The sequence below is a fragment of the Acanthopagrus latus genome, chromosome 18, assembly GCF_904848185.1.
Source record: "Acanthopagrus latus isolate v.2019 chromosome 18, fAcaLat1.1, whole genome shotgun sequence".
In the NCBI taxonomy this organism is placed as follows: Eukaryota; Metazoa; Chordata; class Actinopteri; order Spariformes; family Sparidae; genus Acanthopagrus; species Acanthopagrus latus.
The window spans coordinates 14,211,952-14,238,846 of record NC_051056.1 but is presented as its reverse complement, the minus strand read 5'-3'; the positions used below and the strand labels follow the sequence as shown (position 1 = coordinate 14,238,846).

General features: G+C 45.8%; 1 protein-coding gene across 1 annotated transcript in view; it reads left to right on the top strand.

Annotated features, from left to right (window-relative positions):
- Window positions 1–7,977: 7,977 nt before the first annotated feature.
- Window positions 7,978–26,895, top strand: part of efnb1 (ephrin-B1) — a 64,810-nt gene continuing 45,892 nt past the window's right edge. Inside the window, exon 1 of the mRNA XM_037077725.1 lies at window positions 7,978–9,161. Coding sequence (XP_036933620.1) covers window positions 9,046–9,161 — 116 coding nt within the window. The 5' untranslated portion in view covers window positions 7,978–9,045. The remainder of the gene's footprint in view (window positions 9,162–26,895) is intronic.

The window sequence follows — 26,895 nt, the reverse complement described above, 5'->3', positions numbered from 1 at the left end:
TGACTGATGCAAGTGGGCTCAGACCGAGGCAGATACCTTCACGCTACGCACACACACGCACACACAAATGCCAAAAGCCCACAATGCACACACGCAAATCTTATCTTTCTGCCTGCCCTGGCCGTCACCCCTGGTCTTCCTGTTTTTCTCAGGGGGCCCCAGGACGACTCAAACATTCTGCAGCAGTCAGTCAGAGTCGTGTGAGGCCATTAGCTCTGCCGGGAGAGACACTCTGAGGGAGTATCTACTGTAGAGAGGAGGGGGTGATAAGTGGGAGATCATTAGACGGCCTGAGCGGGAGCCAAATAGAATTAGATGACGCACGCCGCAAGATCATAACACAGGCCAAAATCAGTAAGGACACTGGGATCAAATTAGATGCGAAAGCCCTCTGTATAATTTAGCAACAATAATTTCTTCAGCACGTCAGCTCTGTGGGCTACTTGTTTCAATTCCAATCCCGCCAAAGAGAGCCAGCGCACAGTTCAGAGGGGGAGAGCAATGAGTCAGATCCTCTGCTCCAATTATATCTGCATCCTGCAGTCCGCTCCTTAAAGCAAACACACACACACACACACACACACACACACACACACACACACACACGCACACACACACCCTTGCATAAGACAAAAAACACACACAGCGAGAGACACACTTTGAAATCCACACTGCACACATAGCTGCCAAGAAATGCATGTAGCAGTCAGAAAATAACAGACTGGAAAACAGACTCACACATGCCTATTGCACACACACACACACCACTTGAGCAGGGGCTTGTTGACCATCACACAGCCAAGAGACTGTGAAGAAGAGGGGGGGGGCTTTGAGCTCACAGAGGTCGCTTTGAAGTTTCTATTCAGGTCTTTGTCCCATTCAGGGCTGCTGGCAGTAGACATCTCTACTAGAGGCCCAGCCCCTCCCATCGTCACACCGTCCCCTCACACACACACACTCACACACTCAAAAAGAAAAGGAGGCACGTCCGCAGGTCCTGTCCATCACGCAGGCCTTAATTAGAGTGGATTCGAATGCACCCTTTTGTACCCTTCTCACTCTCTCCTCTTTCTTTAACCCCCCAACCCTCACTCATTTCACTCTCTTTCACCGGCTCCCACCCTCTCCTCTTTCTCCCATTCCTCCCTCTCTCCCCTAACCCCTTTTTTCACTTTTGTTGCCCTCCTTTTCTTGGCAGGGAGCGAGGCACCTCTTCAGACGTTTTCTTCTCTGTGCCTTGAGCCCCCTTCTATCCCCCTCTTCTTCTCGCAGTGCTATGCTTCCCCCCCCCCGCCCCACCCTCCCCTCCCGGTCTGGAAGCTGAGTGTGACCTAATGTTTGACAGACAAGTAGCCTTGGAGAAAAGACTCATCTATCAGAAGCTTGTAATTCTATTAGAATGGACAGAACATCCCCCCCAGGCCAGCATTTGGCATATTCTCTCCATCAATTTAGCTCTTCCCTAAACCCTCTGGGCCAGGGGCCTGCAAAATCCAGTTTACGCTAACAAATAATCACAGCGAGTTAATAACGTATGTGTGTGTGTGTGTCTCTCTCTGTGTGTGTGTGTGTGTGTGTGTGTGTGTGTGTGTGTGTGTGTGTGGTTCAACTTTCAGCCTAGTTTTTTTTTCATCTGGAATTGTTGAGCATTGAGTTCTTTGATATTAAGCATCAAAGAACAATTTCTCTTTTCAAATTCTAATCTCATCGGAGAGGCTAAAAAAGGTATAATGCGGGGAGTTGTGGAGAGTTAAGATAGGAGGATCACAAGCAGCTACTAATCAGGATTGTTATCAAGATTCCGAGATGTTTATATGTATACAAAGATGGTTACACGAAACGGCTATTGTCTCGGCTTGTTATTAAACCTAATTACTGATATGAGAGAAGGAGAGGAGAGAGGGTTTTTTTTTCTTTTCTTCTTTTTTGCTTGCATCTCCTGCTGGGATGTTGAATTGAGGAGGACATGTTTAGCGCAGATTGTTATTTGTCTGTAATCAGTGCTTTCCTGTCAGTCACGACGGCTCAGATGAGTAAAAAGGAGAGGAGGTAGAGTGAAGCGAGGGAGGGAGAAGGGAGAGGAAGACGTCTGGACGGCAATCAAGTGTACCACAAACAGGAAATGTAAGTCTGCGGATGCCCCAGCTGTTGTGTTTGGCCTCGCCGCTGTTACAGTTTAAATCAAAGCAGCATGAACGGCTCACACAACAACTTTCAAGTATCAGCCTCCGAAAATAGTCCGTTTACATTAACAGAGTTTTTCCCACTGTTTCACGGGGGCCAAGTGTTTGGAGTATGTCCATGTTGTTTGCCTTTATACCCTTGTGTTTTCCTCTGGCGAGCACTTTACTGTGCGTGACACAGACGGGAATCTTGCTGCTAAGTGTGTGTCTGTATGTGTGTGTGTGTGTGTGTGTGGGTGTGTGTGTGTATGAGTCTGTCTGTGTTTGTGAGGATGTGTTGTCTCACTGGTTAATGGCTGTTCGATATTGATTACAGCTGGAACGTCCGAGTCACATGTTCCTCGTCCTCTTTAGATAACGAGGGTTAACCACTTGACCCCGTGCATGCCAAAGGGGGCTCCGCTCATACCTGGATCTAAAGGCCCGGGCTGCAGCCACGTCTCCCCGCCGCTCCACCGAGGCCACAGCCCTCCGGTCTCCAGCGTGGCCCCGTAGATCACGGCCGTGTCACGGAGCCACACCAGAGGGAAATGTGCCAGACTTCATTAAGGGCAGATTAAAAGCAAGAGGAGGCCACTTTAACTGTGATTTATTTTCGCTGCGAGGTTGCCGGGCTTGACTGCGGGCCCGCAGCGGCTTCACCCTGGAATGGTGATGTCATGGTTTCAGTGTTTGCTATGTGTAAATATCAGATTGGGAAGGAACTATGTCCTTGGCAGCAGGGTTCATCTTGGAGGTTCAGAGAGAGGAAAACAAAAGCTGCAGAGAATGAGTCTCCATTTTAGAGCTGGAACAAATCGTTAGACGTTGAACAGAGTATTCATCTGCAAAACAGTAGATAACTGATTCATCTCTTCAGTCATTCATCAAGCAAAACTGTAAACAAGAGGATATCAATCTTCTCTTTGTTTTGCAGCATACAAAACTGAATGAAATACAACAACTATTGCATGAATTTAAATTTTGCACAGACATTCAAAGTCACAAGAGGATGACCATTTTTATTTAGTGCCACCAGAGGGGTAAAGTTTTCTCTTATGTTGTGACACATCCTACAGCGTCAGTACACATTTTTGGATGGATATTCATGGTCCCCACAGGATGAATCATAAAAACTGGGTTCGTCCTCTGACTTTCCCTCTAATGCTGGGGTGGGGAGAGGGAATGGTCCTATTTACGCCCATGAAAATGGTACGGTCCTGCCAGAGTGCAACAGTGCTTGCCAGAGCGCTGTTTACTAGCAGATAGGACGTGTGCAGTGAGCCTTTGGAGGAGCACCAAGGTCATGCTCCCTAAAAGGATGTCAGGTTTCCAAAAAAGGAAAGAAAAAAGGGAAACGACAGGAGAGAGAAAAGGAAGGGCGACAGCGTGTCACCCAGTTTTTTTCTCAAAGAAAGGTGGGTGTAGTCTGTGAGTCGTTGAAATCAATCTGGCTTGATGCCCACAGTGAAATAAGCGACTCAGTAATTTTGCCATAAAAAATACACCGATACTGTAAAAAGATGGCCTTTGGCACATTTCTTACAGAGTATATTAGTCTTGCATCAAATAGTGAATTCCACTGTGTGCATTGACACAGCTCTATGGCAGTTAACATCATACTACTCTTTTGGATGTGGATGCTTTGGACTTGGTTACAGCAGTTGCGCAGGGTTCGATATTCACGGTCCCCAGAGGATGTGTCCTAAAAACTAGGATCCTTTCGCTCTGGTGCAGCCCGGTCACTTCAATCTGTGTCCAAATATGACGACTTTGGACTTAAAACACCAAATTGTTGTTTAAATGTTCAGTCAATAAGACAAAGTTTACTTCATATCACCATTGTGATATTACAGTTATTGATCTTACATAGCCACAGATGGATACAAGGTGCACGTGTTTCTGCTTCTGTGATAGTGAAGTCAGCTAAAAAGACTAATCAAAGGTGAGTGAAACTTCACAACACTACCTTGTTTATTAACATTTATGAATGTGGCCCGTCACATAAGAGTCTCGTCAAAAATGGCGGTTTAATAGTATGCTCACTACCAACAAAGCCAGTTTAACCGCAGGATAATTTGTGTTTATTTGCGTTACTCATGCAGTGTTTATCCCCAAACAGCCATTACTAAACACTTGCCATAAGTTAATGCCAACGATGTCGCATACTAAGGGTGTGTGTGTCTGTGATTCTAAATTGAGGCCAACTCTAAGTGAATTCCGAACTCACAAGGGACTCTGTTTTGCTCTCTTCTCTTTCCCGCTCCTCTCTGTAATGTCTACATGAAAAGAGAATAAAGTAGGTTTCCCTCCAGTCAGAAGTCAACATTACAGAACGTAAACAACCAGCAAAAGAGGTCACTCCCGCCGGGAGGTCACCCCCGATCGCTGCTGCTGTCAGGATGATAGTAAGATAAACCCAAGAGTTAAAAAATTAATATCTGAGTTCTCCTCCCGTCTGTAAACAGCTCTGGATCAAAGCAGAATCCAGTTTTCTGTGTGTTTATTCCTCCAGAAAGTCCAGCTCTCTACCCTACTGTCTCCTATAGAGCTGCAGTGGTCTGCCGCTCTGCCCAACCCCCCTGCACAAGTCTCAGCCAATGTCTTTTGTTTTGTTTTTGGTAGAAAGCCCCCTCGCAGCAGAAGTCACATATTGCACGTTTCAGTTCTGTGGAAGAACCGTGCACAAACAGTGTCAGGTGACAAGGTACAAAGAGCGAGAGGGTCCGAGCAAACACAGGACTCTCCCCCAGGGGACTGTCGTTCAGGTCCCATTCAAAAGTCAAGAATGACTTGTTTGAGCTTATTTAAATCAACATTATGTAACTGTTTTACCTTAGAATAACCGCTTCTTGTAACAGGTAACATTTTTCAAACTTACTTTGTACACATTCTCTTTTCCTAAACCTAACGAAGTGGTTTGATGCCTTAACCTGACAACCTTCCTGCAGTTTTAGTGTTTTGAGTTGTATAATTTATACGCAGATTTATGAGACCGGCACCACGAGGCTGACATTTGTAGTTTCAAACGAAGTAACAACTGTCAGATAGATTACCATGAAACTTTGTTACTTCCCCCCTCAGGATGAACTTTAGTGATCTCTTGACATTTGCGTCATCGCCTCATCTGCTCAAAATTTGATTTCACCCAGTACTTCTGACTACGACTTAACCTTCCCTGAACTCATGACATAGCATTCGGTATCAAATTAAGCTCGTGAACATGTTAAACACTGTACACGCCTAGCGTCAGCATGTCAGCATTGTCATTATGAGCATGCTAGCATTCAGCTAAGTACAACCCCACAGAGTCAATAGCATTGGCTGTAGTCTATTGGTCTTGTAGGTGTTTGAGCCGTGGTATTACGGCTCCTTAGGCTCTGGGAACAGTTAACTTGCATACAATGTAGACTAAATGATTCATCAGTAATCAAAAAGCGATGATCAATCATGAAAATGATCCAAAGTTGCAGCCCGCCTCCATTTTGAAGCGTCTGTAGAGCGTCTGTGGTATCGAAGTACATTCAGGCTATTAATAGACACACTAATCACAGCCACCTATACACATTAACACGGTGACCTCATTCCTTGAAAATGCCACGGTTTCGTAGGTGGCTGTCTGAGCTGGGGGGAGAAAAATCCAATTGCCTTCTACTGCCTGGTGTGTGAATGTGAAACCTACACTGCTTTGTCCCTTATAGAGGCGTATGGCAAATGTGTCACGTTGCACAAAGCTTTGCGTTGACGACAAATAATGTGAACCGTCCAATATCCGTTACATAGCCTCTATAATCCTCCCGCTCTGTGTATGACGACATGTGGCTCCTCTGCCACGTGCACTGGCGTAAATCTCTGCATTATGTGTAAGCGTTTTGATTCTGCTGATCCCGGCTCGATCAAAGTCTTAAAGGTGCATTACATAGCTTTGTGGAAGACATTTTATTCAGAAGAGAAAGACCCTCATTGGCTGATGTGTTTATGTCTATACAAACTGAATAAACAAGCTCTGTTTGTTTTCATGGCTGAATAAAATGAGCAGACAAACTGATCTTAAAAGACAACATAATTTTACACTGTTTTACTTTGTTTACATGTGGCGGACCCTGCCACCTTTCTAACTTTAGTGTTCTGGGACCTCATTTTCCTCTGAGAACAGCGTGTTTATTCAGTTACGGACACAATAAACATCTCTGAGTTTGTGTTATTACCTCATTAAAATTATGAGTGTCTTCTCCAAAACTACATAGTGCCCCTTTAAAACACCAACAGCATGGCATGCCCACGGTCATCGCTCAGGAGCTACGTTCCTATTGGCCGCTCAGTTTCGCCCACAGCTGTGCCACTCGTCAAAGTGGGGCACGGGAGGCGTCTCATTGGCTGGCAGCGGATCAGGTATCTGTCCGCGACCATTTGATTGGCCACCGGAGTATCAGGTATCTCAGGCGTCCTGGCCATCGGGGGGGGGGGGGGACATGCCAGCTTTTGTGGCAACTGGCCTGTGTTTGCTGTCGCTATGACAACACCGTGATGGACGCAGCCATGGCAGGACTCCAGCAACACTTGTGGTTTTAAGAACAACTTTATGACCTCTTCAGACTTTTCCCCCCCCTTGTCCACACACCTCAGAAGTGGGCGCCCTTGTGCCAGAAATCCCTACACTTATGTGGCCCCCTTGTTATCGCAGGCTCTCACACACAGACCGCATACAATACATTATAAATACACGTAATGAGAGTGCATAGTGGTTTGGGTGTGAAGCTGATGTGGAGCTTTTTACAGAGATTTATGGGCTGTCAAGGCACAACAGGATGTAATAAAAAAATAATTCCTGGAACCATGAGACGTGTCTTTAAATGTCTGTTATCGTTCCTTTCCAATTATGCTGAATCCCCCCCACCATCACCGCCACCACCACCTCCTCCTCCTGTTCAAACCCCCGTGAATCGATTTCATCACGACCATTAGGGGGCGGCATTGATTGGATAAATGCATCGAAATTAAGAGAAACTCTCCTTTCTCCCTCTCTCATACGCAACACAAAGGGGGCACAGACATGGACATGATCAATTATGTGTCAAGCATTTCTTCCTCAATGAATGAATGGCCCAATGACTATAGGCTACCGACCGTCCATTGTCCATTGACACTGGAGACTAAGTTCTCATGCAGTTCATTATCCCGAAAGGGGACAACTAGAAAGGGATCCAACGAGGCCATTAATCATCATTCCTTTCAGGGAGGAAAAAAAAGACAGAGAGAGAGAGAGAGAGGACCAAAATAACATCTACTGTAATCCAACACACTATATTGTAAAGATGTGTTGCTGAACTTTTACTGTATAAATATAACAAACTATATTATCTCACCCACCGCAGATTTAATTACAGTCCTCCGCGGGGAGGTTCTGATAGGTCTCTATGATAGCGATGTTATGGCATAAATGTTTAGTGCAGGGATCCACAGGGACAAGAAGGCTCGTCCTGGACTTAAAGGGGCCAAACTTTCCCCCCCCGGTAAGCACTTTTACGCACGCTCCAATAGCCTATCGCGCTCGTCTTTTCTACGAGAGCCTTCAGTATGACGAATAACTTCAAAGTCCATTTCAATTTGGGTCGAAGGCTCGGGCCGAGGTGGTGGGGGTGGAGATGCGGGGTCAACTCAATAACAGCAGCCCCCCCCCACCTCCCTCTATCCACCCACCATCCACCCCTCCACCCCTCCACGTCCCCATAAATGCCTTCGCTTCCTGCTTCCAAGTTCGGACAGAGCGCTGTGATTGGCCGCGGCTCGCACTGTGGGCTGTTCCCCCTGCGCTCCGCTCGGCTCGGGTTACAGTTGCGCTGTAGCTGCTGCACTCGGCGGAGCGCGGAGAGTGTTGTTGCACGACAGGGAGAGGGGGAAAAAAAAAGAAAAGAAAAGAGAAAAAAAAGGAGAGCGTACACCGGGCATGGGAGCGTTGGCAAGCGGAATCAGAGGCTTGAGTCGGGCTGGCGAGCAGGTCTGATCATCCCGCGGCACTTTTTCTCTCTTTTTTTTTTTCGCTTGTCGGAGCGGCGACGGAACAAGACAGAGACAGACGGAGAGACGTGCCCGTGTTTTTACGCACCGGCCACGCAGCATGCCCGAGTTGGACTAGAGGCTGTAACCCCTTGCCGGAGCGCAACACGCACGCTGAGAGCCGGGAGAGGGGACATTTACAATACAAACTCAATTCCTTTCGAGAAGAATAGAGGGAGGAGGAGGAGGAGGAGGAGTGAAAGATAACACTGGAATGAAGTGGAGCTCGGGATTCCCGGCGTGCTGCGGAGTTGTGACTGATGGATGAATGTGGTCATCTGTAGGCTATATACAGCGACAGGTACAGACACCATCGGGGGAGCGCTGACAAAGACACGGCGCAGCGCTTCATCGGCAGCCGCATCGCGCGAATTGTGTCTCCAGACAGAAAAATAATACTAGAAAAAAAAAAAGACTGTGATTTTTCATCAGATCGCATCGCTGAGTTGTCTCCCAGGTCGCCAGGAGGCTGTTGGGTTTTTTTTTTCTTCTTCTTTTTGTTGGTTGTCTCAGCCACAGGTCAACCAGGACACTCGAGGGGGGTCTCGCTTTCCTCTCCGATCCGATCAAGAACCAAACGGGGGGGAGCTTCTCCCTCTGCCTCTGCCCCATCTCTCGCCACGTCCTGCGGACAGTTCAGTCAAGGACACGGGGGGGCCTGGAGCAGATTTTTAACTAGTCGGACAGAAGGACATGTATCTGATATCGACCTCACATGCTCCCGACTGATCGTAGCTCACCTTCCCGAAGATAAAAGGCTTGCCAAGGCGCGCTGTCCGACGCTTCCCGAGTTCTCGGCTCACTCGTCCAGCACGTCCAGTCCAGAATGGCGGGACTCGGTTGTTGGAAGTATTACCTCTGGATCTTTATTCTAATGTGCAGGTCGGCGCTGCCCTCGGCCAAGTCGTTGGAGACTATAATTTGGAGCTCGCAGAATTCCAAGTAAGTTCTCGTGTTTCGTTTGTACAAGCATACCAAACTCAATGGGTGTGTGTGCGTAATGGAGGACTAACATAACTGTGAGGTGGGGGGGGGAGAGAAAAGTTGCCTTTGTGTGTCATTTAACTTGGCTTGAATTTTGTGTTAAATGTGAAGAAACGGTGTCATTTGTTTTGGGTTGAAGTCCTGCGCCCCGCGAGAGTCTTTCCTGTTGATTTATTCCTCAGTGGGGAGTTTCCCCAACACCGGAGAGACCACAGTAGGTACAGGCGGCGCGCAGTGCACAGTAGGCCTCACTTAAAACACAATAATGGATGGTTAATTACAGAGAGTTTATGGCTGCATTTTTTTTTTTTTTTAAATCTTTTAATTTTTTTATCACCACACACGAGGGCGAAGTCTGCTCCCGGACACGTCAGTCACGAGGGTTGGGAGAGTTCGTCCACTTCTCCTCTCTTACACTCTCTTCCTAATTGATGTTCATTAGCCGAGGAAGGAATGAAGGGAGAAAAAGTCAAGGCTAGGAGTGCCAAGTGTGTCAAGGTGTACCAGCACCGTTTATACAGGGGATCTGGGGGCCCTGGGTCCCTGAGAGGAGGCCCTCACTGCGTCCCAGCTCTCCTCTGTTTGAGTTCACTCCCCCCCCCCCCCCACACACACACACAACCACTCACAAAATATCACAAAATGTGTGATAAGATGGTTGCAGATTTCAGAGAGAACAAACGCTGGAAATGATTTTAAATTCCCCCTTAATTGTCCTGGCTTCGATCCAGTCTCGTTTTTTTTTTTTTCACATCAAAAATCAGGGGCAAGTTTTTTTAAAAAACAAAAAAGAAAACAGGCAGCTGAAGCCAGACATTCTTTCTTTCTTTTTTTGTTCTTTTCATTTTTTTTTTTTTCTGTTTCTCAAAAAAATTCATATTACTGCCATCAAAACAAGCAGAGTGAGCCCAGACTGCTGATAATAAAATACGCTCTGGTAACAATTATCACCCACTTAGACTTGACTCCCACATTTGCATGATGCTGGAAAGCACATAAGAGAGAGGGAGAGAGAAAGAAAGAGAGAGAGAGAGAGAGAGAGAGAGGGTGGTGGTGGTAGGGGAATGTAACTATAAAGGGAGAAATGAAAAAGGAAAAAAAAACCTTCTACCCTCTGCTGTATTTGGAGCCGAGGAGCTGACCTTCACTCGAGCTCGCAGCACCGAGGGGAAACGGAGAGTAGCTCGACCAGCTTATAACTAGAACTTACTCATTCAAGTGAATCCATGATTTATCCCCCAAATGTCAGATGTCATAGGAGCTCGTTGTGCAGTCAGCGAGTATGAATATTGCTGCCATGTTCACTGGACTGTGTGTAGCTATGCGTGTGTGTGTGGCCCGGTCCTAATGGCGAGACTACGGCCCATCAGCTTTTATTTGACTGCAGAGGTAGTGGAACAATGAGCGTCATCATCAGATAGGAGAGATGGCACACGTTCACACTGGCACGCAGGACACACACACACTCAAAAAAAAAAAAACCCACACCAAAAAAAAAAGAAGTGTTGGGGGGAATTTATTGATTGATGATGTCACCTGGAGGGAATGTCTCAGAAGGGTTACCACGCTGTTTTTTTTTTTTTAGGGGATTGGGGGGGGGGGGGAGATCATTTCTCCATCTGTTCCCTCCTCTCGGCTCCTTGTAAAAAGTCCCCACCGTGCACGCCGGGCTGGAGGACTTCATAAAGTTCACAGTGGAACAATAACGCGCTCTGAAAAAAAAAAAAGAAAGAAAAGGAGGAAGAAGAAGAAGAAGAAGCGTACTCCGAATCTAATTATCACGCTCCTCTCTGTGCTTAGAAAACAATAGACAATTATCTTGCTGTGCGCTGGCTTTGCAATAACAAAAGACAAACCTGTTTTCCCTCTGAAATGTATCAGTCAACAGCGGCGTCTGATGGGCGATGAGAAAGGAATACTTGTAGGGCAATCAGCATCCGTCTTCGCTGTTTGTTGTTTTAAACCCCGTCTCTGCGCCTTGGCCCATATTGCTCCACAGTGATAACAGAGGGAGGGGAGACTATAGAAATGTACAGTACACTATCTAGTGACTTATCTAGATTTACGACATCTTACTTCCTGTTCCCACTTTGGGGAGCAATGCTGCCTCAGCTAATAAATTAATCTGGCCCCTCTTGCTTGCACACTGTACCACATACACACAAAATATAACAATACCAGCGCCTCCCTACAGGCCGTGAGTTATGAGGCAAAGTATAGGAAACCAGCAGGTTTGGGCCACTGGCGTGCATGTGTGTGTTTTCCCTTCTATTTCGGTGTGTGTGTGTGTGTGCGCAGGCTTAGGCCCCTCCGAGCACTCCTGCTGTTATGGATTTCCATGTGAGGATGCTATCACTCCGGCTCCTGCATTATCAATAACTGGGGTTTGCTTAATTGATTTCCCCCCAGCGCGCTTGAACAGGCAACATACATCATCGCTGTAGCGCCGTCTGGTAAAAAAGAACAAGAGGAAGAGGAGGAGGAGGAGGAAACATCCCCGAGTTTTAGTTCTGCTACGGGTTGTATCAGACCTTTTTGATATTTAATTTGAGGCTGGATGAGTGAAATGGCGAAGGGGAGGGGGGGAGAGAAGGAGGGAGGGAGGAAGGTGGTGGGGAGGATTGGGTGAAGGAGCAGCCTTGCAGAAGAAGGCTGAATGTGTCAACGTCCCCGGCCGGTAAGGAACCGTCTAACATTTGATCAGAGCAAATCGGATTAGCTCTCATTTAGCTGAGTGGGATTACGCCAGAAAATGTCACTTTGTTATGACTGATCACGTCCCATTGGTTTGACTGAAGCTGGCACAGCAATGCACAGGCATACTACACACACACAGACACACACAAATACACACAGTCATACTGTGCTCGGGAACGCTGCTGCAGCGACGCCAATTTAAGGATAATCTGACAAGGTTGCCATGAGTGGCTCCTGCACGTCCTCTAACCCTCCTCCGCTAATATTTACCTCATGACCTGTAGCTACGTCGGCCTGTTTGCAGCAGATCGGGAGACAAACATGGTGACGGGGGGGAAGGGGGAGACGCACAGAAAAACTCGCACACCTCTGAAGAAGAGGAAACAGCCGCGGGCCGGCCAGAAGTGTGTGCACTGATTTTGAACTCCTCTGCATGTCGATGAAAGTTGGAAGCGGTTTGCAGAAAAAATTCTCTGGCCCCCGTGACGGGTTTTGATGTCTGCAAGAAAAAAAAAAAAGAAAAAAAAAAGAGCACAAAATAATGTTGCAGGCAGAGAGGCGTTTGTGTCGATGGAAGTCAGCTGAAGCCTCCGTTGCTCTGGGTCTTTACTTACTCATCTTATTTTGCTGTCCATTGACCTCGGCTGCCTGGCATACAGTTTAAACAGTTGGCTGGGCTGGTTTATTGCAATGCCTGCACGGTTTAAAGGTTCAGTGAGTTTGATGATTAAGCTGGATTTTGAATACCACTGTGATATTTAGTGATATTTAGCTCTGACTTGTTATTTTTCTCCCCCCCCCAAAGAAGATAAACAAAAGTGTTATGATTTTTTGAGAGAAATCTAAAAAAAAAAAAAAGCCACCTGGAAATAATGAGGTTGCAAGTTGATCTGTTTTCCAAACAACATTATTTTTATTTGCCTTCTATTAGCAGAATGCGAGCACACTAAGGCCTAATTAAAGATCAGGTTTTGTTTTCATAATTAGCTTTTTTCCAATAAGATAATGGGGGCAAGAAATAGTTTTTTTCCTATGAGGTAATTAGTGAAAAAAGAACAAACAGCTGCTCGTTCTTTGTTTTTTAGTAACAGATGCTATCAAAAGTGTTTTAAAGGTTCACTCTGTCACAGCAAGAAACCTTTGACTTCTGCAAAGTGGTGTTCAGAGAAGCTGACATTTAAATCCAAACGAGGATTTTTTTTTTAAGCGGGTGCTTAAAAAAACAAACTGCAACCGCGGAACCCGAAACTGCCGCAACCTGTTGAACAAGAGCCGGACGAAACTTGGGGACGAGACCAGAAACAGGATTTGGTTCGTTCGCGACGAGTCCGGTGAACGCTCCCCTCTGCAGTGCGGGTCACTGCCGCGAGGGTCAGAGGCCTGTTTTTGTTTCTTCCCTGCTGCTCGCCCCCTCTACCCCCTCGCGACACACACCTTCCCTTCTCTCTCCCTGCCTCCCAGAGTCCCCCCCCTGTCTCCCCCCTTTCGACTCTGATCGTGTTTCCCTCTGATAAAGATCTCATTACACACAGAGAGGACTTAGAGCCTGAGCCCCACTCAGAGAGAAAGAGAGAGGGCCAACCAATAAGAAATACTTGTGGAGAGCAACTGGCCCTCGGTGCTGCAAAGGCACCCTGTGTCTCGCTATAAGGACAGCTGCGTTTGCTTTTATGTGCCAGTGCACTTCTGTGTCGACATGTCTGTTGTTCCAGCGGTGTGTAACGACGGCGTCTTCATTTGGTCATCTACGTGAGGCACCTGGGCTCTGAAAAGAGGGTTGCAGTGCTTTTGGGTTATTTCAAGGGGGGGGGGGCGGTGAAAAATTACAGTTTTTTCCATCATGGTCTCTCTCCAGATGGACTCACTTTATCCGCTGGTGGTTTGGCTGCCACATCACTGAAAACTGATCATTCTGCTTTTTTGTGTGTGTGTTATTGATGCGTCCATTTCTTTATTTCCAAGCAGTGGTGCGCATGAAACCCGGCTCCGTTCCCCCGAACTGTAGCATTTGCAACTAATTTTCTAGCTTTTTCTTCTTTTGGTGTGCGAGTACGAGTCCCCGACTGGCCCCTCGTGACCCAGAGTTACACTTGTTTTTCTTTTTTTTTGTTTTCTTTGAAGACATATTACAGGGACTGATTCACAACTTGGACGACAGCTGAATCCAATGAATCACTCGGCAGGAGAGCTCCGAAGATTAGTCAATTAATCAGTTAGCTGATCAAAAGCAATCACCAGCAGTGTCACAATATCAATATATTGTGATATGTTACATTTCGTAGGAGCTCGGTTGAGAAACTGTTGATTGCTAAATGAATCAGACAGGAATGTCTGAGAGGTTTATCAAGGGAATTAAGAACCCGACGCATGAAGACGCTTCATCACCCCGATGCAACAGCCTTTTTAATACAAGCTAATACGCCCAGAGATAGACAACGAAAAATAAGCAAATGGCTGAATTATTTTCTTCATTTTCTCCTGGTGTATTATTGCCTGTCGCCCACATCTATAATTAATAATCGCTCACGGGGCTCCAACTAACGATTGTTTTCATTGTCGATTCATCTGTTGATTATTTTCTCTACTAATCGGCTGTTTGGGTTTCAGAATGTCAGAGAATGTTGCGGATCATTGTTACCAAAACCCAAGATGACGCCCTCCAATGTTTTGTCCACAGCTCGAAGATAATTAATTTGTCTGTCATAGAGAATGAAAAAAAATCTCTAAACAATGAATTAATTATCAAAAAAAGTTGGTGGTTAAAGGGGCACTATGTAGTTTTTAGAAGAAATTCAAACTCAATTTTTAAACATTTACAGTATTAATGAGATAATGGTGCAAACCCCAGAACACCGTTTAAAGCTAGACAGGTGGCAGGGTCCGCCAAATGAAAACACAGTCAGCTGTGTTGTCCTTCAAGGTCAGGTTGTTTATTCAGTCACAACAACAAGGAGTTTATTTATTTAGTTTGATTCGGCATTAAAAAAAAAATGATGATCTTTATCTATCTGATTGAAATCTCTTCCCCAAATCTACATAATGCACCTTTAATTGAAAAGTAGGTAACTAAATCAATTCATCAATTCAGCTCTAATTGCTTGTAAGTTAGCAAACAAAAGAAAACATACTTGAATACATTTATTAATTAACTAAGTCATTTCTGCATTTTCTCATCATAAGTAATCATAGGTTGCAGCCCTCGAGCAAACAATGGACACACTGTGCATCTTAATCTTGAAAACCAGAGCTTGAACCCGACAGACTCCCACACAGGCGGGACAGACATGGGCTTAGTTAGTCGGTTGTGAGTCACTGAAAACTTTTGACAAACCTGTTGAAACCCCGCATTACTCATAATCAACATAATTGTTTCGCTAATAAAAACCAAACTACTTTAACCTAATTTGACCCAAGTCAGCCAAACCAAACACAAAGTGCTTTCAAAAAAATGTTTTGTCTTCATCTGCTGCAGTAATTTCTCATCTAATTATATTGCCAAATAAATTGCGAGTCGGTCTGGGTACGGTTCATTTTCACTCAGTTTATGTGTTCTCGCTACAATTAAGGCAACACTAAGTCTCATATGAAAGGCACAAGTATAAGCTTATGGAAGTGAATGGGTGCTTGAGAGTGCGTGTCGGTGTGCCATTGTTCTTTGTATGGCCACAGTGGAGCATTAAGGAAGTGTTAGAAGCGTGCCAGTGTGCCCCTGTGAAAGTGTTGAGGGCCGAGCGGTGGACGAGTGTGGAGTGGCTGAACAGTGGCTGCCTTACAGGCAGTTAGTGACCCGGCTTCATTAGACAGAGGCCTGGCTGGCAGCAACCAGGAAGTTCCCATCAGCTCCAGCTCTGCCAAGCAGCGGCACAGGCGTTGGTGCTGGAAGGCTTCCCTTAAGATTTTTCTTCTTGTCACCTCGCCTGCGCCTCAGCTGAATCGAGTGCAAAAATGGAGGGAGGCAGAGTTACAGGAAGTGGGGGAAAAAGTTGGGCAAAAAGCAGGGAAAAGTCTGCCTTTTGTTTGCCATCTTAGTTCTTTTACATAAGAGCAGTTGAAAATAAGGGGATTAAACAGGAGAGGAAAGGAAGCTAATGTAGAGCGTTGAAACGCGGCCCTGGGCTCAACCGCACATCCTTTCAGTCCGCCGTAGAGCTCCCAGATTACTTCCATGTGTCAGTGCGAGGGGGAAGAGAGGGAGAAAAGAAGAAAGCGGGACGGGGAGAGAGAAGTTGAGCGATTGAAAAGCGAGCGGACTCGGATTGGTGGAGATCAGCGGCGGTGTTGGACAGTGGAACGGATCTGTGTGACAGCCATCTCTAAAACCATTACCCCTGCGGCTCCGACTCGGGAACTCGTAACCTCCTCCTCTGGACTGACCTCATAGACTTAACTCTTTCTCAGAGAACCCCTCTGTGCTGTGGAGGCAGACCTCATCAGACGCCAGGCCCAAGCAGCGGGCAGGCAACCTTAACAGCCAGCTGCAATGCAAGTTCTTTAAGACGTCATGAGTTGTCAGTGGCATACAGGCTCCAAGGGATCTGTTTCCCCCGGTTTGTGGCACTCGAAAGACTTTTGTGGGAAGGTTTGAATTTAGTGTGCCAAGACTTTGGGGAAGGGGATGAGGGATCAAACAATGACAGAAACGGGTGGGAGAGGACGAGGAGTGCATGTTTATTAACAAAGAAAAATGACATGGTTTTGCTGAAAATTTGAGGTTGTTAAATTACGATGTGGGAGCGGACGACTTTTTCTCCTTTTTCTTTTCCTTCTGCGGAAAAGCAAGATAACAGAAAATGTTTTTAGATGAAGTTGTTTTATGGGCCTTTGTGGAGCTTTCAGCTGCAAAACTACAACATCCAATTACAACCCCAGGTCCAATTACTAGTTTTATTACTCATCCTTTACAAACGTCCTCCCTCTCGCTTTCAACCGCATCTGGGAAATTGCAAAATATCTTAACTCCAGGTCCACTTTGCATCTTTAGTAGGCGTTTTACTTTTTCTGGAACAACCATATCTTGAATTACAAACAGATCAGTATAATTATATACCAATGTTTATTTATATATATATATTTAAAAAATAACTTACTCAAGGTTCACTTACTAACTTCACATGTTTGCTTTTCCATGAGTTTTCAAACACATCCAAAATTGCAGAATAATAAGACAGGCGGTGTCCACATACTAGCCTCGGTAGCAATTCTACATTTTACTTTTTCTTTCTTTTTTCTTTAAACCACATCTTCAAAACAAATTTACTCAATTTACTGGCTTTAGCAGAAATTTTTGCTGACATTTTTTTTTTTTTTTACATTCAAAATGTTACGAAATAATAAGATAAAAAATCTTAATTCAAGGTCCACTTACTACCCTTGGAAATAATTTTTTCAACCTTATCTCCTAATTACAAACCATAGAGTAGATACCCCCTCCCCCTCTCCAAGTCAACTCAGCTGGAGTTTAACTTACTTACTTCACTAGTGATTTAGTAGTACGTTGCTGAACTTTTCAGCCCTGTCTATAAAACTAACAGAAAGCACAAACTAACAAGAAAACAAAACAAATCTTGGCTCCTCCCATTAACTTGAATTAAGTTGTCTTTTTTATTTTTTGTTAAACACGTCAAACTTTACAGGAAAATATATGTAATGTGTTCAAAAAATAATGTAATATCTCTCAATATAATATAATATAATATAATATAATATAATATAATATAATATAATATAATATAATATAATATAATATAAATGGGAAGTGTTGAATCACTCACCTGTGGCTGCTAAAGTGGAACCAAAGTGAGCTTTACTTGTGTAACAGATGATATTTTACCAGCAGACTCCGGATGAAGCATGACCATACCCGACCAGCTCTGAACATATCATTAATGATCATCACGGAGCTCTTTGTTCACTGTTATGAGTGCACTAATGGAGTGACAGTGTAATTGAATGGAGTGGTAGGATAATAGAATGATAGAATGATAAAGTAATGGAATAGTGTGGTAGCAGCCCCCTTTTTCCCGAGGGATACCCCCCGTAAGTGTGTCAGCATGGCAGATGGGCGGACTGTAACACGCAGAGCCCCCCCACTCCCAACACCACCACCAGCCCCCTCCCCATGTTAATTATAAAGCATCATAATCCATCTATGGCATACAGAGGCAGGACATGGAGACTATTAGGGGGAGCATGGAAATGGCACAGTGTATAATCCTCAGGACTTTACCACTATTAGTCTCCCCAGGCATCGAGCAAAAACCACTCATTTCTCCAGTAATCTTGTTTCAGCAGCCCCTTTCTTACTGTGTGTGTGTGTGTGTCTGTGTGTGTCTGTCTGTCTCTCAATGTGTGTCCCAAAAATTTTCAGACGGTAACTGGAAGTTTGATTTATCTTTGATTTTTTTTTTCCCTACTTCATCTTTCTCGTTCCCACCATGCCCACAGGCAAAGACAGACAGCCCAAAAAGCATTCGAGTTTCTGTGTGTGTGTGTGTGTGTGTGTGTGTGTGTCTGTGTGTGAGTGTGTATGCGTGCCTCCGTTAACCCATTCTGCCAAGTCTTGGCTCAGCCTTTTCTAAGCAAACTCCCAGCATGATCCTGGTCCCCCTTGTGCTGGTGAGAGGAGCTGGAAGAAAGGGCCTATGGGACTCCTGCTGCTCCCAGGCCCAGTCGCGGCCCCTCCGCCCACGAGGGCCGGGCCTGGGATTTGCTTGCGCGCCGGGGCTCTGTGTGGCAGCTGTGACTGACGCTTCAATCGCCTCTCCCTGGGACACCCCAGTGCAACCCTGCATTCCCTTTCACACCTCGGAAACGGGGGGAAAAAGACAATTACACACATATTCAGCGACCTCCCTCTCCCAGTCTTTCCACAGTCCTGCATTTCTGATGTGAAGCCATTTAGCAGATCTATAAAAAACATTTCTAAAGTTTCTGTGTTGTGCAAATAAGGCCTCCTTTTAAACAACTTGCAAATTAGTTTACTTGTCTGGACAGCCTGTCTGCAATTTTATTATTTATAGTTGCCCTTGTTTATTTAATTTTTTCCGCGAGTTGTCCTTCGCCGAAGTAAACAGCGTAACTCGGCTGTTTCCTTTGCATTTCCCCCGATATTTAGGAAATGTAAGTAATGGAAAAAGATTTGAGCCTAAAAGTGAAGTTAATGCTATCATGTATGGATTGTCAGTAAATTGAGTTTGTCTCTGGGCTGTTGGAGCAGGGACTCGTAAGCCAGCGGGATTTAACTCTCATAATTGAATTATTCTGATTGCTGACTTGATTGATGGAGTCAGATGCGGAGCGTTTTTCCGCGAGTTTTTGTCCCGACTAATGCTTCTTCCAATAGAGCCATACCAGACAGATACAATAGGAACCTGCAATCAATCACAACTGCAGCCCCGAGCAGTTTTGTTCTGAGAGAAATGTGCCTGCCATCAGGTCCGAGTTCCACAAGCCGTCCGCACAACGCAAAACCAACAATGACATCAGATAGTGGAGCACTCTAAAGTCTAATCTTCCCATAATGCCATGCTAAACCCCACAGAGACCCACGGCAGGGAGAAAGGCTTTTTTATGCCCCGGCGCTGCTCCTCCTCCCATGGCCTCTGGCTCTCCATGTGTGTGTGTGTGTGTGTGTGTGTGTGTGTGTGTGCATGCATGTTGGGAAGAGAAAAAGAATTTGAGAGTGAATGGAGATGTCACTGTCAGACTCTGGCCTCCACATGAATCCACCCCAGAATGGCCATATTGGCAGCTTGTGTGTGTGTGTGTGTGTGTGTGTGTGTGTGTGTGTGTGTGTGTGTGCGCGCGTGTGTGTGTGGTGAGTGAGGGAGCCCGTCGGGGGTCTGCCGTTTCCCCTCCACGCCGAGTTCTTACAGCCGTGATTGGAGCGCAGCAGGGCACAGGTCTATATTTCATCCCGTTCATATGAAGTGGAGGCCGTTTCATCTCCCACACACATGTTTCCCATCAGATGTGTGTTTATTCTCCCCCATGATGTGCTTTGCCATTGGAAGCCTCTCATCTCCCCGATATTGGAAATAGGAGCGAAGGTCTGCTAAAGCAAACACAATATCCTAAAAACCCCTCCGCGCTCGCTTTATTGCGAAGTATGCAGAGAAAGAAGGCTCGATTTAATGAGTGGCCGTGGTCGCTTCTCCTCTGTAATATAATATTTCATGCTGTGATTTTAACTCGCTCGTCTTAATGTGCGCTGCTCTGCTGTCTCATCCTCAGTCCACCTACCCCCACTCCACCCCACCCTGCGCTGAAAACTTTCACTACTTTTAGCTATTCTCCTCATCTGTCTCTCACATCCCCCCACTGTGAAACATGACAGCCCGAACCTCCGCCACATCACTCCTCTCCTCTCCTGTCTCCAAGATGAAAGCTTTTTCTTTGCAGACAAACCTCTGTGAGTCCTTTCTCTGAGCGCCGGGGCCCAGGCCCGTGCTGCTGCCGCTTTTAGTAGCTCTGTTTGCTGCATTTTCTGATTTATTTATACATCTCTGATTGTAGCACCTCGCGCATGTCGGGAATCACAAAGTCGGACCCTTGCATGTGCATTATGCGGGGCTGAGTCAAATTCGTATTTGAAATATACATGAATGCATGAATATATTTATCGTCGAGAAGCCCCCGTGCATCCGGGAGAGTCTCATTTCCTGCGGTGGCCCTGCTCTGGAATGGAGTGGCGTGATCCTTGAAGGCGCCCCACATGCGACCACCAAATAGAGCCGCCTGGTGCACCTCTCACACAACTGAATGGTGGAAGGGAAGGGAAATGATTTGGCTCCTATTTGAGGGGCTGGAGCAGTCGCTTCAAAGCAGTGTGCCTGGCTGAGGCTTTAACCGGCCTTCTCTCTGCATTAGATGTGCGTCCTGTGATGAGCCTTTGAAGGGTGCGGGCAGTTCTGGCTGGGAGATTGCGATTGCATTGCACGGGTGTTGGGGTTCGGGGCTTGCAAAGAGACTTGCAAGCCGGTGGCTTCAACAGGATTGTGGTGCACCGTTCAGCTCCGCTCAGGCAGGCTGGGCTGAAACGTGTCGGCCCGAAAGCTGCAATGTGACGAGAGAGCGGCTGCTGTGTCACGTTTAGACATACATACACTTGTGTGTGTATATATATATATATATATATATATATATATATATATATATATATATATATATATATATATATATATATATATATATATATATATATATCCATATCCCAGCGGAAGGTGCTGTGGCTGTATGTGTGTGTGTATGTGTGTGTGTGTGTGTGTGTCAGCTGTGGTTGGCTTGAGCAGATTAAGGTTTGAGTGTGCGTTACAGATGGCGGTAATAATGATCAGATAGCCCTTGTAATGGAGACGGCCCAGTTTGTAATGGCTTCCTAAAACAACACATGGAGCGTCTTTTACGAGGCCACAATCCGCCCGGTTATCACAGAGCAAACTGTGTGAATGAGAATAGCGTCATGTCAAACAAGCTATTTATTAGCACACACATCACACACTCACACACACACACACACACACACACACATTTCATTTTAATACCGGCAGCGTGCATCTTGCCTCTCGCTCTGCTTGTTAAAGGCGAGTGTTATCAGAGGAGACACAGGCTCCCGCTCCACCAGTTAGGCCGTCCTCCCCTTTTTACATCCACTGTTAATGAGCCTAATGATGTGTGTCTCCGCGATTGCATCAGTCAATATGCTGTTCAATATGGGTTTTAGAAACCCACTGACAACTTAAGCATGTCCGCCTGGATAAGATCTCCCATCCAAGGGAGGCAAGAAAGAGCAACTAATTTGTCTTGGATTGGAGGGGACATGTGTAGCTGTCTTCTGCAATCATGAGCCGAGATTGTAAGCAGAGAATAGACTTGTCAGTCAAATCCGCTGATAAGACGGCGCTTTTAAGACGAGAGAAGGCAGCTGCGTGTTAAAAACACTGTGTCCTAGTTAGAACTACGCCCGACGCTCTCTCTCTCTCTCTCTCATACGGAGATCTATTGTTTGTTTGGTGTAGATACTTTTCAGCTGCTTTTGTCTGTCTGTTGTTTTCTTTTTTAAGATTCCTGTGCATATTTAGTTTCTGTTCCGTTTTGGCGCTTCAGAAGGGGTTTAGCCGGAGTTTTGTTTCAGTTTATGTCAGGAGGTGTTTAGTATGTTAGAGAACAGGGACATTTAGCTTTATGCTTCATCGGAGAGTTTCTGCAGAAGTTTAATAGTCTCCGGCTAGTGATTACAGATGTGCCTTTCTTTTCATTCCTACAGAGCTTGGCTTATTATTTTTAGTCCCATTAGTTAGTGCAGCTTTCAGCAGACACACATGCACCAAAGATGCTATTTTTTCTTTTTGCATTGAGCTTACAATGCTAATGTTAGTTTCTTCCCCCGGTGAAAAGAAAGTGAAGGCAGAGACCCCTGTGACACTGATAAAAGCTGTTTCTTTTATAAACCACACTGCATTTGATTGATCTAGCCCGTGGTCTTGATCCCTGGGCTCGGCTGATTAAACCTATCCATCAGCCTCTCTTATCAGCGTCCTAACAGATCGACTGCAGGACACTGAACTAAAACCCGCGTATTGTTGTTACACAGAAAAAGTCAAAGGGTTAAGGACGGGGAGGGGAGAGGTTTACCACAACTCGTCTCTTCAAGGCTTTGCGAACAAAAGAAAATGAATCTAACGTGTTTTTTTTTTAAGCAACAGCTCCTGCTGAAAAAAAGGTTTAGAGATAAGCATCTTTCATGCCATTGTCATGAGTGTTCTGCACTCACACACGTGCCTATTGGAATAACCTCGAAATGAGGTCGAAACGGTGGCATTGCAGATTGTGACAGGAGTGTTTCCCCTCTAGTGGGAAATCATAAAGTAATGTTTCCTGTCCGCAGAGTGTCAGCTCCCAGCTCGTGGTGTGACCCTGCCCCCGGTCGCAACTCACACAGACATCAGCCAGATAATGACATATCTTTCACTGACAGGCTGTCATTCACATGCCTCTGCGACACACACACACACACACACATACACACACACACACACACTCTCTCACTCGTACGCGTGCAGGCGTCGCTCTCGTGCGCACGCTCGGAAACGAGGGCAGACGAGAAGAGCACGGTCGCCGTTATGAATCATCTGAATGATTTGCAAGTCAAATAAGCCAGTTTCATAAGATGTGCCTGTTATTTTGTGAAATAAATTTGAGTTTCTCATCTTCCGGGTGACTGTTAAAGCAAATACATCAAGGCGTCTAAAACGTGGATGATTGCGTGTCACTTTGCTCTCATTTATCGGCAAGCATCTATTACCGTTCGCGTCGTCAAGCCAATGAAAACGGCACCGGAAAAAGCCAACAGATGGGCTTTTATAAATCACAGATGTATGAGTTTGTTAAAGATAAAGCCTTTTTTAAAAAAAAAAAAAATCCTTCATCTTATCTTAAACTTCTTAAATCGCATTGATTTGGGGATTCGCAACATCCGAAAACAAACTAACTATTTCACATAGTTCAACATAAACACAGAGTGGGATAACGATCATATCTGCTGCCTGCATGCTATCGTAACTTTACAGCATGTCGACATCAGATAGTTAGATAGATGGAAAAAAAAGTTTGCTGCTTTATCAAGAAAACAATCATCTGAAGTTTACATAGTCAGAAATCCGTGTTGGAAGGAGATGGTTATTGAAATCCTGTTGCAACATGCCCTGTAGAAGCAGGTGTGGACCTGCTACTCGCCTACTTGCTGCTGGTGATTTTGGGGGGGGGGAGGTGTGAACACTCCCCAAATGCTAGACGGGAAGAAGTTGCCTGCGTGGCACATTCATTAACCTGGTATCTAGCTAATCTCCTGGCTAATTCATTTAGTCCTCCGAGCACTCCTGTGTATTAATATCCTCCCCGCGCCGCTGCTCATGGGATGCGGCGGGAGCGTAGCCATGGCGATGATTGTGTCATTATTTTGCAGTCAGATGAGTGATATCCCAGAGGGTCGGAGCTGGGTTGTCCGGGCCGGTTGAGAGGGACTGATTAGAATTGCAAATGGCCGCCAAGTGTTGTGTTTATTGTGTGTCTCAATATTGGAGACAATCAGGCGAATCAAAGCCCTCAGCTGGAGAGATGGGACTGAGGCACGGTGGGCCTCTCTGGTTGGCACCATGTCCTCGGTGCTTGCTTCCCCCCACCACCACCACCACACTCCCTCTCTTCTTCCCCTCCTCTCTGTTGCCCTCTCGCTCGGTTGACACGGTCGTGTGTATAGGACCTGAAGTACACGGACACAGCTGGAGGAAGAGAAGGGGAGACAGAGAGAGCCTCTAAATCTAGTGCACTCAATCATCTGTAGTGTGGCGGTCCTCTCACACAGCTGAGAAATATTAAACACGCTTTATGATAATGAAAGCGCCGGCGACAGACATAAATATCAGAGGCAAAGTGCTGAAGGATTAAAATGTCTTGTACGTTTGCTCATAACACAAATTTGTCATTGATTTCATGGCTTCTGGAATCGTTAGAGACGGAATTATCAGCTTTTCATCAGCGGAATTTCCTTTTTTTTTTCTTTTTTTTTCTCCGACGCCTGTCTGCGATGAGGTATATCGCGTGACATATTAAGGGCTCAGGGAATATTTGCGTATCTGCACGCAGTTCTGGTGTCGGGCCCTGCAAATGGAACCTATTGGCAGCGCGCCCTTGTTGTGGCTGGGTGACAGACTGTGGTGCAAAGTGGCCTAAACACACATTTTCTCCACAAATCACTCCGGAATTGTTCTTCCTCAACGATTGGCCATTACCCCCTCCGTTATTGACTCACTGTTTGTACAAGATTCGGCGAAATCCATCTGAAAAGCCATCTAGCGCTGTTGTGCGAGACAGGAAGCTAGTGTTTTAGCTCACCGTGTAATTCACTCTGTCAGTTGCACACAGAGAGGCCCATCTTCTCTTGTTTCGCTACTGTTGGCTTTTAAAGAATGTGCGCGTGTGTGTGCGCGCAATGTACATGTGAGTTTGTGGGTGCGCACTCATGCGTGCACGTGTCCCTGTCCGAACACAGGATAATTCCTCAGGTCATACCTGCTCCCCGTATAGCACCGCATGACCAGTCACAACAGGCATGTGTGAGGCCCAGGTACGGGCATGCACAGTGAACAGGTATAGCTACAGGGACGTGGCTGTTTAAGTGAAGTTTTATTGCACCACACACGCTTTCCCAAGCTTTGCACCGCTGTAGGCTAAATGAAAAAGTTAAAGGAGGAATGCGTTTGCACTCTACGGAAATCCCTTAGATTTACTGCGAGCTTCCACCGTGACTTGTGATCGAATGAAAAGGCCGGCAGCCATCATAAGACCGGCATGTCTGACATGATATGATCAAGAGTCACTGGCCTCGAAAGGCAACAGTCAGCGGCATGTGAGAAGCTGCGGCTCTCGGCCTGTTTAGACAGCGTTGTGTGCCGTTGAGCTTGACAAGGAGTTGATGAGAGATCCTTACAATGTGTGTGCGTGCGCGCGTGTGTGGAGGGGGAAAAAAAAAAAGAGAGAGAATGCTTGAGAGGGAGAGTGTGTGTCAGATCGCCGACGTGGCTGTTTGTGAGTGTGTGAAAGCAAGGAGAGAGTTCATGAGGTGACATCTCGTCAGCTGTTTGACTTTCCCAGTTTCCCAGGGAAGCAGTTTCAAGAACAATGCAGAAGAAAAACCACCAACCACCGACAATTGAAATGCCACAAGAAAAAGGAGAAGAAGAAAAAAAAAAAATCCCGGAGCTGTTTGTTGGTGACTGAATTATTGCCATTGCTTGAGATTGGAGACAGGGGAAATGTGTGAGTGACTGCACTCTGCTTGTTGCAGACACATATCACCAACCGGACTCCTCTACCCATCCATCTCCCAGCGCTGCGCACAATGGCAGGAATACATTAAAAAAGAGTGAGTCAGGAGGGAAGGGGACGCAAGATAAATATTGTGTTAGTATTTTCCCTCCCTCTCCCTTGCAATTGTCTCTCACGCTGACAGATGAACAATGAAAGTATTTTGAACTTTGCTGCGCGCTATCTTTTTACTTCTGGGTTCAGAACCGTGCTGTCAAAGCCAGACGTGCTCTGGCAGAGATTGATTGATTCGCTTTCTGTGCGCCATGTCTTCCCTTTGTTCTTCCAGGAAGGCTTTGGTTTCTCTCCAGCCTGCCAGACTCTCTGTAGCTGTGTCATATTAACACCTGTTAACAACATACAGACTCGTAAAATATCGATTCAGTGCTCCCTTGATCATAAAGTGTTGCTATAAAACTCAAGCTGGAGGGAGGTCGTTCCGTATTCAGAAAGTGACACACGTAAGTCTTGTGCTTACGACAGGCGGGGGGAAGGCAAAAAAACCCCAACAAATATCCTGCAAATGATCAATATTATTACAAGTAAAGAAATAGGCCTAGTTGGGCATTCGAGGAGGTCTGCTTATTTTCTTGAGTCAGATGAGAAGATTGACACCACTCTCGTGTTTGTACGCTAAGCTATCAAGCTACAGCAGTCAATTAGCTTATCTTAGCGTAAACTCATAGCACGTCAATCAGTCTCCTCAAAACAAAAACAAAGGACTGAAGTAGCGTGGGATCATGGGAGTTTCTGTTTTATATTTTTAAATACCACCGTAAACCATATACACGCGGCAGCCATTTTTCCACCGACCTCAAGCTGTTATGTTAAGCTGCCGTGTTTCAGGCTGCACGCTGTTTAAACGTAGGAAATCCAACCAATCGTCATCATTTTTACCACGCACTGTTTGATCAGCAACTCAAAAGGCGATGGTTATTGAACGTCTGGAGGGACATGGTGCTACATTTTTAGGTAAAGAAGCGTATTTGATAACCCACTAATGTTAGCACTTAGTCACGACCTTGCTAACATTACCATTTGGTCACGTCCCGTGCGGTTCACTTCCGGGTTTAAACAAATGTGTCCAAGATGGGCTAACGGAAGCTAACGGGTAATATTTAAATATGCCCGA